Source organism: Lithobates pipiens, unplaced genomic scaffold (genome assembly GCF_037356315.1).
Source record: "Lithobates pipiens isolate NorthernLeopardFrog02 unplaced genomic scaffold, aLitPip1_a1.2 Scaffold_19, whole genome shotgun sequence".
NCBI lineage: Eukaryota > Metazoa > Chordata > Amphibia > Anura > Ranidae > Lithobates > Lithobates pipiens.
Genome location: NW_027507764.1, coordinates 241,939,594 through 241,957,967, shown reverse-complemented (window position 1 = coordinate 241,957,967; position 18,374 = coordinate 241,939,594). Strand labels below are relative to the sequence as shown.

At 39.0% G+C, this 18,374-nt stretch overlaps 1 protein-coding gene across 2 annotated transcripts; it reads left to right on the top strand.

The window, feature by feature from the left end:
- The first annotated feature begins 1,341 nt into the window (after nucleotides 1–1,341).
- Nucleotides 1,342–13,998, top strand: LOC143996661 (thread biopolymer filament subunit gamma-like). 2 transcript variants are annotated; one of them, XM_077491851.1, is made up of 10 exons: nucleotides 1,342–2,200; nucleotides 3,574–3,634; nucleotides 4,917–5,012; nucleotides 7,129–7,305; nucleotides 7,458–7,583; nucleotides 10,303–10,523; nucleotides 11,564–11,610; nucleotides 11,859–11,897; nucleotides 12,882–12,967; nucleotides 13,779–13,998. In XM_077491851.1, exons 1-9 carry the CDS (start codon nucleotides 1,431–1,433, stop codon nucleotides 12,935–12,937), a joined length of 1,593 nt encoding a protein of 530 aa, XP_077347977.1. In that variant the 5' UTR covers nucleotides 1,342–1,430; the 3' UTR covers nucleotides 12,938–12,967; nucleotides 13,779–13,998. The 2 variants fall into 2 exon arrangements, with proteins under 2 accessions (XP_077347977.1, XP_077347978.1); XM_077491852.1 differs by lacking the exon at nucleotides 12,882–12,967.
- Nucleotides 13,999–18,374: the final 4,376 nt, after the last annotated feature.

Sequence of the window (18,374 nt, the reverse complement as noted above, 5' to 3'; positions counted from 1 at the left end):
GGGTTGCCAGCAGGTGACTGGTATGCAGGAAGTCTTCTGAAGGAAGAGATGCCCGTGAAGATGGCCTTGGGATATACTTGAAGAGAATGCCCGGGAGGAGTTCTAACACCTGACTTGTGTGAAGGTCTGTAAGAGGGCTCGTGCACCAACAGGCCGAGGGTCAAACACAAGTAATCAGTCCAGGAGCCAGCAAGACTGAATGTAGAGGATAATCCAGAGGCAGGCTGAGGGTCAAACACAGGTATCAGTCCGGGAGCCAGCAAGGCTAAGAGCAGAAAACAGAGGATATTCCAGAGGCAGGCCGAGGGTCAAACACAGGTATCAGTCCGGGAGCCAGCAAGGCTAATAGCAGGAAGTCCGTTAAACAAGCCAGGGGTCAGGTCAGGAGAAAATCAGTGTAGTCTTCAGGCAATCCGGGTCACAACAGGAAGTGGTAAACAGGAACAAGAAGCAGAGGAACACAGGTGAGCTGAGGAGACAAACCAGCAAAGACACAGAGCAAATGGTTGCCTTTTATAGGCATGCCAGAGTGATCAGGTGATGTGCAAACCCGCTGTATCGCGCACCCGTGTGCGCCTCTGCGCTGGTCTACCCCGCAGGCGCACAGGGAAGCACCGACGTTGAAGACTGTTGATCCTCTGACACTATGATGGTATAAACCCATAGAATGGTTGGTTATCAACAAATGTTTTAATGAATTAATTTTTCTGAATAAAATCTATGTAATTTTTTTATCTTACTTTGCCTAATTTCTGGGTATCAAGACAGTCCTCAATTACCACTGGTGTTACATGGTAACCTATTTGGAGTAGCCCATGTTAACCTGTTCTTTCTATTTAATATCAGAAAAAGGGTGGGGCAATTTATGAAGGCAAACCCAAGTATACATGCATTTTTTTATTGCTCCTGCTGCATTTTATTTTAACAAACATTATTTTCCTTAATTTAAAAGTGCATGTTTTTAGCACATTCCTTTTTATTAATATATTGTTTTCTATGAAATATAGAAGGCAAGATCCATAATTCTGCTTAGATTGTGCTCACCAATAGGTTTAGAAACACAAACTACATTTAACTAGTGAATATAATTCTTCATATATTCAGCATGAATTTCAATCATGCTATTTTGTGCCATGACAGGAATCACCCTGTGGCTACTGATGTAGATCTATGCACTCTGATTTGATGGATAGAAAGCTTTGTGATTATCACAGTTCAGTCAGCTCAGCTGCAAGGCAGACGCTAAAAATTCCCTGTCCAGCAAAAAAATGAGGACGCTGTCCTAAGGCAGAGTAGGTGTAACATGTGACAGGCAAACATATAAAAACCAAGTATGTGTTGGTTAAAGGTTTCAGCCTGCACAGAAGGAGTTTAGAACCTGTTCAAGCCACCAACTCTTATACTTAGTTACTGTCCCTTTTTCTGCCATTATGTCAGTCTCAGGTGGAAGCTCATTTGGTTGGGCGGGTTCTTCCTCCCAGAAATCAGGGTATTCTCTTGCCCAAGGGTCAGCATCTGGGGCTGCTGCAGGTCTATCCCGTCTGAGCTTGGGTGGCGGAGGTCTGGGAGCAGGAGGATCTGCTTTTGGAGCTGGACTTGGAGGAGGAGGTGGTCTTGGCTTCGGTGGAGCAGGTGGTCTTGGCTTCGGTGGAGCAGGTGGTCTTGGCTTCGGTGGAGCAGGTGGTCTTGGCTTAGGTGGAGCAGGTGGTTTTGGCTTAGGTGGAGCAGGTGGTCTTGGCTTTAGTGTAGCACCTTCACTTGGCTTTGGTGCTGGTACAGGATATGGTGGTTTTGGGGGTGCAGGTGGAGGACTAGGGGGAAGTGCAGCATTTTCCTTGGGGCGCTCTCTGACTGCTGGTGGCCTCAGTTCAACTTTGAATGTAGGAGCACCTCGTGTTGTGCCCCAGTTATTGTCTAGGGCTTCAGAAAAGCAGACCTTAGCAGGCTTGAATGACCGTTTTTATGCTTATGTGGAGAAAGTTAAACAGTTGCAACTTGAAAACACAACATTGCAGACTCAACTGAACCTGTTGACTGGTGGCACAACCTTCTCCTCCTCGGATCCATCCTCTGGCCCAGTAAATTTTGAACTACAGCTTACAGATCTGAGAAACACAGTTGAAACATTCACTTTAGAAAATGTTCGATATGAAATTGAACTTGACAATGTCAGAGGAGCAGCAGAAGAGCTCAGGACAAAGTAAGTGTTACAATTCATTATTAATAAAAGTACCACTTGTATTAGGTTTACACTCTGTATTTGGGGTAATATGAATTTGTTTTGTTGTTGTGTGTTCTTATGAAGGTTACGTAATATTACAGACATTTTTTATGGCAAAACATTACATGCAAAGTGATATAACCCACAATAACTAAATACCTATTTTCTCTGCATGCTATATACTCATGAAATATTGTATATGTATTGTAACTTGTACCCATGCAATTTAGTCAAAAGGAGATATAAATGCTATTAACTTTTTATATGTATATGCTGATTGCCTCTACACACCATATCCCTAAACTTTCTGAAATTATAAAAAGGGACCTCTTTTATCACACAGTATGTAGTCACGACCTTCCTCAACCCCGCTTACAGGGACCACAAATATCTAATGCAGAAAATGATTGAATACACAAAAAAGTGCTTTTTGACCAGTATTTTAGCTTTACATTGGCTTGTCAAAATAATAAACACAGTTAAATAGAGAGGTTGGAAAAACATATAACATTTTTGGTAGTAAAATAGTACAGAGATGTAAACATCAGACCAAAAATGGGGAAACTGAGGCTGCACGAAGAACAGAAGGATTTGGTCTCAAAAGAGGAACACTCCTTCCAAAATGAGGGACAGTTGGGAGCTATATCTACCTTGTTCTGAGTATTTCTATAATGTATTATACTTAGTTTTCTTTGAAAATCTTCACTGTACAGCATACCTAATGCCACATAGCCACTCTTCAAAAATATTACCAATCATGCCTATGCCCCAAATGCATATATGCCTCACGCTCTATAGATTACAATGGAAAGTCTGTCAATAGGTTGAAGGCCTATTGAACAGCTTTCCAATGAAGGTTACAAACTCTGGGCTGCAAATGCCTGATGGTGCATTGCAACATTGGGAAGAATTTCAGAATGAGTTTGTGCTGCACTACGCAAATCATATAGAGAAGATCTGCAGAGATTTACATTACAGAAATACCCAATGCGGAAAAAGGAAGACCTTAAGGCTGGGTTCACGCTAGTGCGAATTGAATGAGGATTCCCCGCATCCAATTCGCAATAGCAGGAGATTGTGACCAACTCTCTATGAAGCCGGTTCACATATCTCTGCAGTGGCTCGTGCACAGGAATGCTGTGCATCTTTTGGTTTGTGTCAGGTCCAAATTCAGCCAAAAATTTGGGCTGAAATCAGACCTGTAATGATGAATGAGGATGCACAGAACTCCTGCTGTGAGCCACTGCGTGCTCATATGTGAACCCAGCCTAAAAGGCTTACTAACTTTATGCAATAATTGCTGCTTATAAATGCCATTTCATTTTGACTAATATTATTTTTATTTGTTTTAGATATGAATTAGAATTAGGGGTAAAATATCAGCTGGAAAGTGACATTGCAGCAATGAAACGGGTAACGTTTTCATTTGATATCTTACTACTGTGATTTTTTTGTCTTTCTTTTTTAGAAATCATTGCTTTTCATAAAACCTTTTTAGTCATCCTAATTTGTTCACTGCTTGGTCATCATTAAAACATAGGCTTGGTAACAAGCAGGCTGCATGTTTACAATTTTAAGTCATTAATACTAATTCCAGTGAAATCTATTAGTACTTTTGCTGGCCAGCAAAATATTGTAACTTTAATAACACAGACATTTCAATGAATTTACCCTAATTGAAGGTCTATGTACCCTACTGAAGCAAGACTTTTCAAAACCCCTCTTACATGCAGAATGACAATTCAGAGTCAAACTTCATATCTGACTAGTGTACCTGATAAACTTCTCAGTCGTCAGACTGCTTTACTTTTACTGGGAGAAGGAAAAGAGCTGATAGAATGTGTGTTTAGGAATTTCTTTCCTCTAATAATAAAAAAGCACGCAAAGGCTTGAGGGTGGATGGACTGGTGTCTTTATTCAACCTTACTAACTATGTAACTATGTAAATTACTAAAAAATAAAAGGAGTGGGGTGGAAGTGAGCACTCTAGCAACACCTAGATGAAAAACAGAAACTCTTTAGCTTAACCATATGCTGTTGGAATTTTAGCCTGTTCAGGAACAACCAGCCAAAAAATGTATTCACTGCGTGACCCTCTTGGCTGCCTCCTGCCCACGTCACATGAATAAATAAATAAATAATCTTATCAATTAGAATTAATGTTTTAGCCTAGTTTCTATGCATAGTTTATAATGATACACATATATAGAGACAGCCTATATACAGACTCTGTTTACTGCTTTACAGTGCTCTTAGAGCTTATCATAAAGACATAGGTCTGCAGACCTATTGAAAAGAATGGTGACTATGCCATCTCAGCAGCTGTGGAGCAGAGAGGCTAAGTGACTGCAGTGAAACAAAGATATCCTTATAGTGTCTAATCTACGACATTTATATTTTTTAAAGTAACAACCATATGGAGCAAGCCTATAAAATGTTAACATTATTTTAGACTAACATTGCACTGAATGAAAATACGTGTTTGAGGCCCAAAATCACACTGTAGTTTCTATTTAAATGTGTATGTGAGTAAAATATACCTTAAATTAAGAACATCTTTCTATTCTATTCTGCTATGTGCCAGTGAGCCATATTTGATCTCTTTTCAGAATGCTGTGTGAGTGTTTCTTCTTAGGGTTGCTAGGCCTGATGCCCCTAAATCCATTAACATATTGTATTGTTTTAAAACGTATAGGATATTGAGTCTGCCAATGAACTGCGCACAACTCTTGAACAAAGATTCTCTGCTGCACTTGATGACCTTGAATTCCTGAAGAAGACTCACGAAGAAGTAAGAAATGACACAGCACACAGAAAAAAAAAACACACCCAAAAACTTTTTGTTTTAATATATACCATGTGTACAGTATCTCTTTTAAATTGGATTTTTAGCTGATTTTACCCTGCACTGCTTTTTATCCTAGTCAGTAGTCCTTGTATGTTGTCAGATCTTTACTTAAGTGCAAAAGTCCTTTTTAAGACTACGTTTTAAGTCATTCATATTTTTTCTATAATTTTAGTTTGTATTTAATTTGATGGCAGCAGTCACTTTTTTTCATGCTGACCCATCCTTAAAAAAGCTGCTTTTTCTCAATGAGTCTTTTATTGAAAAGAAAACTGGAGCAGGTTAGCAGATGATCATGCTCATTCCTAACCATGCCCAGCTACTGAATGACAGTTTTTTTCCCCCAAGCTCCTGGCACTACAACTTCTACTAAGCCAGCTAGTGGAAACAGACAATGTCCGCTAGTTCATGTGCTGTGTAGTTGCACAGAGGCAGAAACCCATCTGACACTATTTCTCTCAGAAAGCCACCCCTTCCCTCCAAAATCATATGGAGCATCTTTGCTGAACTAAGCAGTCAAATGACCACCTGCCCTTGGTCAAGCAAACATAGATAGGGATGGAATACTGAATGAACCTTTTGGTGGCTGAAAGGGGGCGCCATTGGAGTTTGTGGCAACTCCTTGTTTAGTTCTCATTCTGAGACTCTACCTCTCCCCTTTGTTGTCCTCAACCTGTGAGTCCTTCTCCAGGGACATCTTTTCTATGTTATTATGACCAGACATTTCCAATTGTCCTAATGGTCTATGTCACCTTTCCTGTCACATGCTGACAGGGTTGCTGGCACCTCTTCATGTCCAGACTGGTAGGTGGTTGACCAGTTGCTGACCAGTTGCTACTTGCAGCCAGGCAAGATTGTGTATGATAATGGAATAAACTTGGTGCCTGAGGCAGATTACACATGTGCCTTGCCTGGCCCATGTTTACATGGTATTCCAACACTACCCAAGAAACTATCTCCACATTTAAGCCTGTTCTCACTATTGCCAAACTGTGCTGCCACTTACCAGTTATTTACCCAACCCATCCTCAGGGCTTTAGCTAAATTTTTCTTTTAACTTTGGATACAGGGATATAGGGGAGCGCAGGGAATGTAAGGGTTTTTTCACTCTTTAAACAATGTGATAGTATGAAAAAAAAAAAAGACAGCTCACAAACTGTGCCATCAAACTGTGGTGCCAATTTTTACCCCCCTATGCCTGAAGGCTTTAACTCAAATTATTTTCGTAAAAACAAATACTCTTGTTTTTACAAAGACACCTTCCTATGGCTTCCCATTCTGCATTTAGGCCAGCTAGAGCTACAACTGGCTAATATGCACTGTCAAAATTTTTTGTCACCGAGGCTGTCCTTTAGAATTATGCTGTTTCATAACACAGCTTTAAAGCTGAACTTTAGGTATGGATTTTTTTGCATAGTTAAATATGCATATACCATACCTGTGGGACTGCAGTGAAAGCAGAGAATCACTGTAGTAGTAGCCGCTACTACAGTGATCGCCGCTGTTTCCCAGGAATTAGGACTGCCTTGCTGCATAGTATACATAGGGGGTTGCTTGCTTGGCATTCACAGAATGACTTGCAATTTTCTTGCACGGCAATCTCTGACTGGATGAGGTGGAGAGGTGGAGCAGTGATGCCATGATTGTGCATTCCTGTGCACAAACGTGTATAGGCATAGGTTAACCAGTAAACTATCTGTGGCCTTTATCCCATATGTGATAATTGTGGTAATAAATATAGACCATCATTTGTATCACAGTTTTTTTAAAAGGAAAATATAAAAATTAACTTCTGTGAGATACACTTTTTCCAATCTGCTCGGTCGCCTTCAGGTTATGTTGGTCCTCTTGTGTTCTCCTCAGCAGCACTGAATATATATTGAGGTTGTTATTTGATTTGGGAAAATCATTTGTATTGTGAGACCAGAATTGGAAATGTGCAACCTTTACTGATATGGCTTGCAAATTATAAATACACTGTAAAAATAAGATTCCACATCACATTATCAGCAAAATAACTAAGTCGATGGATAACCTTCTGTAACTTGTATTCTCTGCACAGGAACTAAGTACACTACAAGGTAAATTGGGAACCTCAGCAGATACTTCAGTTTCACTGATCGAAGTGGATGCATTAAAATCATTTGACCTCACTTCTGCCCTGAACAAACTCAGAGGCGAATACGAAAAATCTGTCCTTCAACACAAAGAAGATGCAGAAACCTATTTCAGAGCTAAGGTAATTGTTTTTTTTACAATTGAGTGTTCATTTTTCTTATTCTATCTCTGTTGGTAAAAATAAAAACAAAATAAATCCTAATAATAGTAAATACATTTCATATATCAAATAAAATGAATATTATGTAAGCTGCATTTTCTTTTATTTTGAAGATTGAAGAAATTAACAGTGAAACAGCTAAAACAACAGAAGTGGTTGCCACAATTAAAACAGAAATTTCCAGCACAAAGAAAGAACTCCAAACATTAAACACTGAACTACAGTCGGCTTTAACAGTGGTACGTATCTGAAGGAATTCAGTCAGTGTTTATATTTGTGCATTACTTCTCTTTTAGTTGGTTTGTCCAAGGTATCAAAGAAATAGTATTTGAGTCATTTTTAAAGCCCAACTGCAGACAATTTTTTTTTATGGTTTTAGATGTGGAAGAGTTGACAATTTACTGAGGTTTTTTATATTTGACTCTATTGTTGAAATTTTCCTTCACTTTTTATCAACGTGAAAGTCATACAGATGAAAGGAGAGGTGCAGTTGTAATGGGCACAGGAAAAGCATGGACAGAATTAAAACACTTTCAGATGTTCTCACACCTCCCCTTTCTAATAAAATGTGTCTTCTCTATCGTGCTATCGTATTAAGGGACACAGAATTCACAAAAAAAAGTTGTAAGTCAGCCCCATATTACCCTTCCTCTACCCAGCATGCCTTAGTATTTTTTGCTAGTGTCCTAAGAGGTTGGACAACTTTCCTTAAAGTTTGCTAAAAAATGTCTAATCATTTTTGTCATGACATTTTTTCCTTATTAACTTTAATCGAGGTTCTTTTTATACCCCTGACGTTTTTCCTCAAACATAAGCCCTACCCTGAAAATAGGACCTAGCATGAGTTTCTGGGGTGGCTGCAATACAAGCTCTACCCCAAAAATAAGCCATAACATTTCTGGGATGGCTGCAATATAACCCCTACACCGAAAAAAAAGACCTAGGGTTTCTGGGATGCCTGCAATATAAGCCCTACCCCGAAAATAAGCGCTAGTTAAAGTCCTTGAAAAATCATGTAATTCGTTCTGTAAATAGATTATATAAAATGCAGTGTGTCTCCTTGTGTAACTTTATTGTGGGAGAAACCTTATTTACAGCACCTCTGGGCACTCACGTGACCTGTCAGTGCTCTTATTCCCTTCTCCCGGCTGACGTCAACAGCCCCTCTCTCTGCAGTGCTCAGAGTGGGGCTGACGTCAGCAGGAATCTTGGACCCTCACTCTGCTGTATTCAGAGCGGGGAAGAAGAGCTTGGCGAGTCATGGAGCACCCAGCGGCATTGTAAATAAGATATTTTTCACAATAAAGTTACACAAGGAGACACACTGCATATTATATCATCTTTTTACAGAACGGATTACATGATTTTACAAGGAATTTAACTAAGGTTTATTTTTTGGATTATAGAATTTCATAATGCTGACTCCTGAGCTTACAGGGGGAAAGGGGGAAAGGGGGGAGAAGACAGGGGACAAAGGAACTTTTTTGTACAAATCTTAAATAAATAAGATATCCCCTGAAAATAAGCCCTAGTGTGTTTTTTTGTAGCCAAAATTAATATGAGTCGGTCTTATTTTCAGGGAAACATGGTATAATTTTTTTTCTTTGAGGGACTTCACTCCTACACTGCTACTCAAGCTGGTCTCTGCAGCTATCCATATAGTGGCTTCTAATTAGCTCAGGACTTGGTTACAATTTAAGAGCATTATAAACATGTATCTGTAGCTTAAACGAGGTAGACTGTCATAAAATATATATATTCAAATCCATTCTGTTCAACCCATGGATTTTATCCATTACTGCAAGTACTAAGCATAGAATTTAGTACTCAAGTAATTAGTTTTGTTTGTTTGTTCTTTTTTATTGTTTTATTGTATGCTGTTTTGAGCCAGTGTATGCCCAAAAGGCTCTGTTTAAACAATAAAAAAATAAAAAAAGCGTAATAAAAAGACCTTACAAAATACAGAAAATACCTAATGATCCTGTCAGAAATTCATTGAGCTCTTAACTTCCCGTTCTTCCTGACATCTTGAGCAGTGTAGTTGGACCTGCCTGTATTCTCCCTTATGGACCACAGAACACCTCCAGTTCATGTTATGGAGATGAGAAGAGGGGGAGGTGTTCTGTAGTCCAGACAAATGAATTAGGTAGGGCTAACAACAGATTTCAATATGGTAGAAGCACTACCACTGTCAGCTCAAATAGGAAGTTTGGAACACTGATATTTTTCTGTACTTGCAGCACTTTAAAGGGATAAAACATGGGGAAACTTGAATGAACACAAATATATATTTTTTTTTATTTGCTCAGACATATACTTTAAATGTAGGAACATACTTGGTTGCACAATCCATGGACCAGTTCTAGTGTTTGTCATGGTAGTAAGACTCCCCCACCACTGATCATTATTACATCATAGGCATGTGAGGTGTGGTAAACAAGCAGAGCCACACATGGCTTTGATGTAATAAAGGCACACTATGGGAGAACTACTAATTGTTATCAGATGATGAGGCCAAAATGGTAATTTAGTGGCATTTCCACGCCCCTGTACTCCAAGCATCAGTTTCCCAATGTCTTCATTCTGGTTGTACAAAGAACTTTTGGACTCCAGGTTCTGCTCATTTAAATGCTGCCTTTGCCAGCTTCTGTCAATGTATTTTGTTGAATTGTTTCTCTGCAGATGAAACTATTCATTTTTATGTTTTCTTGGCTTACATATGTTAACATTTATTGAGGAATATTTACAATGCCAAACATATGTAATAAACATGTCATCATAGATTCTTCAGAACAGCATTGTACTTGACGAATGTTGGTGATATGGCTTTGCAGCAAAGTGTTTCTGGATATTATTTTAACTTGCTTATATTGGCACACAATACAGAATACATTTTAGTAGTGTGGTTTTAGATTAATCCTTCTTTATTGTTTAAAAAAATGTTTTTCTCTTTACTAGAATTATACACTTGAAAGCAACCTGGCAGAAGTTGTTGCCAGATCTAGCGTGGGGGGTGCTGAATTTCAAGCACAGGTAACCAGCTATGAAGCCGCAATTGAGTCCGCGAAGATAGAGCTTCACAAAATCATTGTGAATTATCAGGAACTGCTAGACATAAAACAAGCCTTAGATGTAGAAATCTCCACCTACAAGAAGCTACTGGAGGGTGAAGACATCAAGTGAGTTGATAATATACATAATGTATAGCCCATATTTAACTTTTAGTCTCTCTGTAAATCATATTCTGTTATAATGTACTTAGAATTAACACCCTAAACATGAAGAAATGTGGACACAGTGGTGTTAGCATTTATTTTTCTGAATTCAATAAGGACTTGCAAACACAATTTAAAAGTCTCTGGGTTACAAGTATCAAGATTAAGTCTGCAGATCCTTACTGAACAAACTTGCTGAACAGTGTTCTTTGAAAGCTGTTGTTAATGGTATCAACATGGCTAATGGATCTTTTTATTCACAGTAAAACTAGCTAAGCATAACATATTCACAACACACACCTTTCATACATCTGTATACTGTTATTCAACAGTCTGTTAAAGCCAAAAATTCAACAAGTTAAAGGTTGTGAGTTTCAAATAAGCTACATTTTTATACTTATAATGATGGTGAGTTCGAATAAATGTAGTAGATGATGTTATTTTTCTTACTGCAAATTCCCAGTGAACACTGAAAAGCTCAATGCTCATGAAAATATGCTACTGCACTGTTTGAGCATCATCATGAGAATATGGCTACTCAGCATTCCCTGTGATCTTGTAAGAAGAAGTGTGATGCCACACCTTGCAGTACAAGAGTCAAGAGAAAGTAAATAGTTTTGTTCCCTACAGGTTTTTTTGGTTTGTTTGTTTGTTTGTTTGTTTTTTACAGCATTTTGCCATTGGGAGGGGAAAGATGATGATCCCTATAATTTATATATATATATATATATATATATATATATATATATATATAGCAAAGATAAGACTAAATTAATGATAATGCATGCTTTGTAGTCCAAAGTGCATGACCCATAACAATTGTGGGAGGAGGTATGGAGAATTAATATTGCCGACCTATCTATGCCCACACAAACACAAAGAGAACATGCAAACTCCATGCAGGTAGACTCTAGTGGCTGGCACTTAAACAAATGACCCTAGAGCCTTAAAAAAAATAGATCTATTATCATATACAAAATTATGAATATTTTATTTCATATTAGATTCCCTGAGCTGGAAGTTTTATCTGGAGGAACATACACCTACTCATGTAAGTACTATATTTGAATAACTTTATATTTTTTGATTTTGTGTGCAATATTAGTAAAACTCGGGAGCATATATTTAAAGAGTAAACAAAATTATAGTTACAACATTTTTTTCAGCAACATTTCCAATAAACAAGTGCATGTTTTGAAATGTTCTATTATTAAATATTATTATAATAGTGACTAAAAATGTCATACATAATATATATGGTATATTTGTGTATTGAATTGCTTTCCTTTTTCCTTTTAGCTGATGCTGGCTTTCAGAAGAAAGAATCAAGTAGTGGAGGTGAGTGCCAACTATGAAGTAACCAAAATATAATTTAACAATACTTGTAATGTTTTTACAACTTTTACAATTTACTTTCACCACCGAAAATCAGTTTCCTATACTGGTTTAGTATGACAAATATCTAGGGACATCTATTTCCATTCTGCAGCAGTATTTAGCATTATTGTTAAACATACCTATACACATAAAAGGATCCTTGGGTGATAACCCTGACATTTATATAGCAGGGCCAGCAGACAGCCCTGGGTGACTGTACCCAGTGAAAGAAGATCAGCCATTTTGGATTTTTCATTCATTATTGTTTTTATTTGAAATGATGTCAAAACCAGTATCCTAAATATCTAAACTAAAAATATAATAAGTAAGAGAATACTAATAAGAGAAAGTCATGGCCCACAAAGGATTGCATAAAGCTATCCAGTGCATTCCCCGTTAACCACTTTGCGGTTGCCCTAAATGTATAAAATAGCAATAATAATGTTTTATAGGTTCTCCTGCAGCATTAATTACTTAGAATCAGCATTCTAAAGCATCATTAGTTATAGGCATAGAGTAAGTTAGTTATAGGCAAGGAGTTTAAGAGTAAGAGTAAAGGGCAGTTTGCAATATCTCGCTTGTTTACACAATATCCTAATAAAGTATTTTTTTTATTGTTGTTGACCTGGAATAAGGGTGAGCTAATTTACACCCATGGCTTTTAATTTGTAGTGACAAAAAATGTTCATTGCAGTTGTGGCCAGGTAGAGAACCTAAAGTATAATTCCAACCAAGACTTTTTATGTAAAGCTCAATAGTAGGGAAGGGTTAGAACAAGGTTCTTCAAACTTGTTTTTACAAAAGGAAAAGGTCAATGCCCTTCTGGGAGCCAGGCTTTGGCCATTCAAAGTAAAATAGAATACAGATCAGTGGTTTCTATATCTGGGAGGTCTGCAATAATTTTTTTCCCTAAAACAGAATAATTTGTTGTCTGTCCTGTTTTAGGATCATTGGGAGGAACCAGTAGCAGCTATGTTCTGTCCATATCCACTATTAAATGATGAATGACACGCCAAGCACAAAAGGATTAGGCACGTGAAGTTTCAGTACCAATAATTTGTATATGAGTACAATATGTCATGGCTATGGTTTTGGCACTGATGCTTATAACATTTAGAGCAACATTAATCATACCCATCGACTAATTACGTAATTTACGCTAACCTAAACCCCTAATCATGAAACTAATCCATAACCCTGAGCCTAATCTCTACTATATGTACGTATACAGTATACTTTAGAGCCAACACAAAATACACAATGAATACAGCACTGAAAAACCTGAACCAATATGTCTGCACTAAGTATAACTGATTGGTTTATGTGAGCAAACTGAATTAGAGATTCAAATCTATTGTGCACTGACATGCTGAAGATGAGGAGCGGCAACAAAAAGATTCTAATTTTCTTTTTACTATTTGTCCATGTGACTTTAGAGGGATAAGGAACCCATAACCAGTTGATATTAATGGTGGATTTCACAGAAAGGGTGCTAAACTATATTATATTTATGTTGTCGGTTTATATACAAATAGTGCATAAATGCATAGATAATGAAAATTCTTTCTAAATCTCAATTTTGGATAGGAATTTTGCTTACTACTGTATGTTTAAGTTGTAGTTGGGCTTGATAACAACCTAGAACTTCTAACATATACATTTTAATCCTTTTTATTGTACGGTAATTTCCATATTAATTTTGGTGTTTTGTTTCTGTTTTCTGTGATGTGATGTAATGTGTACGTTATTTATGGTGTCGCACACACATATATGAAAAAGTATAGAGAACTCAATAACACAGAGGTGTACATTTCTTACCCATTATTCTGTTTGTTTTTGTAGATTTTTCATTGGAGAGTATCCTCTGAGGAACTTCACACTTTAAGAAAAATGCCTCCCTTAAAGCTCGACCTGCTATATTTCAGTTTTATTTTGCTTAATTATTGTCATTACAGTCTACAGTGCAATGTCTATAGTTATAGTAATACTCACATATTGCTATTAACTGCTTTCATAGCATTTATTTTCTTCTATCTTTAAAAATAAATGTTTTTCTTCATGCCTTCTGTGGCCTTATTTATAAAAATATGGCATAGGTTAGATGTATGTATCATGCTATCTACATTATGTTGGAGATACAGAATGCATAAGAGTTCTGAGGATTCTAGAGGCCAATATATCTTGCTTGGGACCCTTGATATGCATACTTCTACCAGCTATATTACTACAAGCTCAATATATCACACAATGTGATGTTGGGGAAAAAAAACAACTTTGCAGCATTTGTGACTTGCTTGACATCATGAAAAAAAACAACCAATTTCTATTACATGGGGATCAAGTGTGAGAACCATATAAGGCATTAAATACAATATATATATCAATCTAAAAACAAGACAATTCAGCAAACTTAAGGCAAAAACGTTTTATTTTTTTTATTTCATTTATTTATTTTATTGAAAATTGAGTGCAGAGGGTTTAGAGTGCTTGTCAGTTTTTAATGCTAACTGTGCCCCCGTTAAGGTGACCCCCCTCTTTTTGTCCTGTTGCCCATTATCATTGCAAGTGAAAGTAAAAGAAAATACCATATTTTTAGTTGTCCCCAGAAAAGTAACATTTGGGAAATCTTCCAATGGGGACACTAGTTCTGGTGAAGCGGGGATCCCCAAGGCATTCCCTTAACCCCCCTGGTGGTATTCCCGAGTCTGGCTTGGGTGAAAATTTTGTGCCAAAAGCGGTAACCCCGAGCCAGACTCATGATCGCATAGCTGAATCCAGGGAGAGTTTACTTACCTTGTCCCCTGGATCCAGCGATGTCCCCCCGCTGTACGAGCGGCTCGTCCTCCGCTCGATGTATTACAGAGCCGAGCTCCGTTCCCTGCGAGTGTTGCGACGCACGGGGACGGAGAACGGCGCCAAATTCAAAAAGTGAAACACACACATTACATACAGTATAATGTAATCTTACAGATTACATTGCTGTATGTAATTATTTCACATCCCCTTTGTCCCTAGTGTTCTGCCCAGTGCCCTGCATGCAGTTTTATATTATAAAATCTATTCTTTATGGCAGGAAACTGGAAATTGTCCATAGCAACCAAAACTGTCCCTTTACATCAAAAATGGTTTTAGACCAGCTAGAGAACAGCAATAATAAATTGGAATCACTCGCAGAATTGAGCGATAGCGATTTGTGAGGAGATCCGTCATCAAATATTGAAAAGTAATGACAGTGACAATTCTGCAATTGAGCAAATTTCAGTGTTTTTGATTTGATTACATTATTGAATATTTTTTATTATTGTTATATTATTATTTGGTATAATTATTTATAGTTATTTATTATCTTATAATTTATGATTTAATTTTTCAAACTTTATCATACCCGGGATGTCTGCTTGACTCTTGTTTGGACAGATTTAAGTGAGTTATTCCTAAGAATTACAGAACTACAATATAAAACGCCAAATTTTCATGCAAAATAATTGTACCGCTTTCAGAACCTAAAATCTGAAATAATCATACCGCCAGGGAGGTTAATTTGCAGGGGGTTCCTCTTACTTCCTGTTTATCTACACAATGGGACACAGATGACTAAAAAAAAAATCTGACAGGGGTTATAACCCCCCCCTTGCGCTATCCGAAAGGAAAAAAAAACCTTCGTCTATAGTTCTAGTTTTCTTTTGTAAAATCTTTTTTATTGAGTTTTTCATTGGCATACAAACTTGCCCATGCAGGGGCCAAACATTACCCACACAGGGGCAAATCTTCTGATGCGGCAACGGGCCACAACAGAAACAACAAACAGCCTGCCTCTGAGGCAGCAACAGACCACAACAGGGCAGACCAACACAAACATAACCTTACCTATCTATACCCCAATGTGGGGAGAGGTTAGCTCAGGAGATTCTGTGCTCAGTGTTATAATGACAGGATAATGTGACATGAGAATGTTTGGGTCAATCTACTATCATACTATACCCATAATGTTAAACTAGGGGTTATTTACTACATCGGTTTCCGTAGTGTTATCATCTAACCAGCAGGTCCACACCTTTTCAAATTTTTGTGGGCAACCCCTGCCCAAGTAGGTGGCTTTATAAAGGGGCAAACTAGCGTTGACCAGGTTTTTCCAGAACTTGATAGAGGGGGGAGACAATTGTTTCCAGTTCATGGTGATGGCCTTGCGTGCATAATACAGTAATATGGATATGAGTATTTACCTAGCTCTGAGGATTGACATTTGCTCCACTAGCCCCAGCAGACAATATTTAGGATCATAAGGGATACTAGTCTTAGTAATCTTAACTATCACCTGGAGAACTTCCTTCCAATAATACGCAATTGCTGGGCAAGCCCAGAAAATGTGAAAGAAGACTTTTGGCTGATAGGAGCAGCGCCAGCATGCCAGGGAATGCGCCGGCGACATCTGGTGTAGTCTGTGGGTTGTGTAGTGAGCTCTGTGTATAATTTTGTATTGGATCAGTTTGTCTCTGGCTGAGACCAGAGGGGAGAATGGAAAATCCCAAACCTCCCTCCAGTCGTCTTCATACATCCCTGGGATGTCCCCCACCTATTTTCTGTGGAGGGAGGACAGCTCGGGGATGGCAGCAACCAGCAGGAACCCGTAAATCTGAGACATGGGTTTCTCCAAGTCCTTCACCCAAAGGGTGGATTCGAGCTCAGAATATTCCAGTATGACTGGTTGACTCAAAAACTGACACCAATAAGCATGTGCGGTTTGAAGATATCTGAAATGGGCCCATGCAGGTACATTACATTTGGTACGTAGTGCATGAAAGGGAGTGATAACCCCACGGTGATAACATGGTCGAGAGTCAGAATTTTGCATTTGGCCCTGGCCTATGGATCCGGAATGGTACTGAACTGTGATAGGTTAGGATTCAGCCACAGGGGGTGTGAGGAGACCAGGAGTTCAGCAGGGATGCCCTCAGTGCCTCTCCCACCTTCCACACCCTCATAGTGGTGCGCATAGAAGGGGTGAGGCAGTGAGGTGTTTTTGGCCCCCTGAATATCAACCCCTTCAAGGCCTCCAGAGACCCCACTATAGCCTCCTCCAGCACCATTGCAGAGTTGGTCAGGTCTGGCTGCAACCACCAATGGGCGGTTACAACCTGAGTGGCCAAGAAATATTTGTGACAATCAGGAAGAGATTTGAATCTAGGGGATTTAGATCCCCAGATAAAGGAGAGGAAAAGTTGCTTAAGAGAATTAAAGAAGGTTTTAGTCAGCCCTTGTGAGGAGTTCCTAAATATGTACGTGAGTTTGGGAAGGACCTTCATTTTCAGAAGGTTGATGCGCCCAATGAGGGAGAGGGGAAGATTGCCCCACGCCCTCAGTTTGGATTTGATCCCCATCAGAACAGGTTCAAGATTGAGCTGGAGAAAGTCCCCGCTCTCTCTTGAAATAATAATACCTAAATATTAAAAAATTGGGCAGCACAGTGGTGTAGTGGTTAGCACTCTCACCTAGCAGTAAAAAGGGTTGCTGGTTTGAATCCCAACCATGACACTACCTGCCTGGAGTTTGCATGTTCTCCCTGTGCCTGCGTGGGTTTCCCCAGGGTACTCTAGTTTCCTCCCACACTCCAAAGACATGCAGGTAGATTAATTGGCTTCTGTCCAAAATTGGCCCTAGTATATGAATGGGGACCTTGGATTGTGGGCTCCTTGAGGGTAGGGACCAATGTGAGTGTGCAGTGTACAGGGATAGGGGCAATTGTAGACACTCACTCAGGTTGAACTGGATGGACTGATGTCTTTATTGAACCTTACTAACTATGAAACTATGAAATAGGTAAACCTATCAACCCACTGAAGCGGGGTAGAGGAGGTTGAGGTCCTGGCCCCCTCGTCCACCAGAAAGAGCTGAGACTTATGCCAATTCACCTTCAGCCCAGTGACGGCGGAGAAGGCACCCATGATTCCGAGTGTGCCCCGCAGAGAATCACCAGGATCATTTAAAAAAAAAAGCAGTAGATCATCCGCATAGACAGCCACTCTCTCCTCCAGCCAGCCCACCCTCGGCCAAGCTCCTGAGAGCCTCAGCAATAGGTTCCATGGCCAGGGCGAATGGGGAGAGAGGGCATCCCTGCCTGGTGCCCCTCTGCAGGGGGAATGAAGGAGACAGGGAGCTATTCAATTTAATGCATGCTAGGGGACAGGTGTATAGTGTACGTATCCAGGCAATAAACTTCAGTGGGAAACCCATTCTTCTAAGCACCTCCCACAGATACACCCATTCCACCGTATCAAATGCCTTCTCCATATCAAGGGTGGCAATGGTCCTATTGCCTTGATTAGCATGGGGGGCACGAATGTTAGAAAACAGTCTACGTATATTGATGTCTGTGGACCTACTTGGCATAAAGCCCGTTTGATCAGAGTCAGAGATTTAATTACTTTATTGAGTCTAGTG

Excerpts from the sequence above, each read along its gene's own strand:
- LOC143996661 (XM_077491851.1), top strand. The coding sequence starts at position 1,431 with ATGTCAGTCTCAGGTGGAAGCTCATTTGGTTGGGCGGGTTCTTCCTCC. Across the intron at positions 7,584-10,302 it reads TACAGTCGGCTTTAACAGTG|AATTATACACTTGAAAGCAA; the intron begins GTACGTATCTGA and ends TCTCTTTACTAG. Across the intron at positions 11,611-11,858 it reads AGGAACATACACCTACTCAT|CTGATGCTGGCTTTCAGAAG; the intron begins GTAAGTACTATA and ends TTTTCCTTTTAG.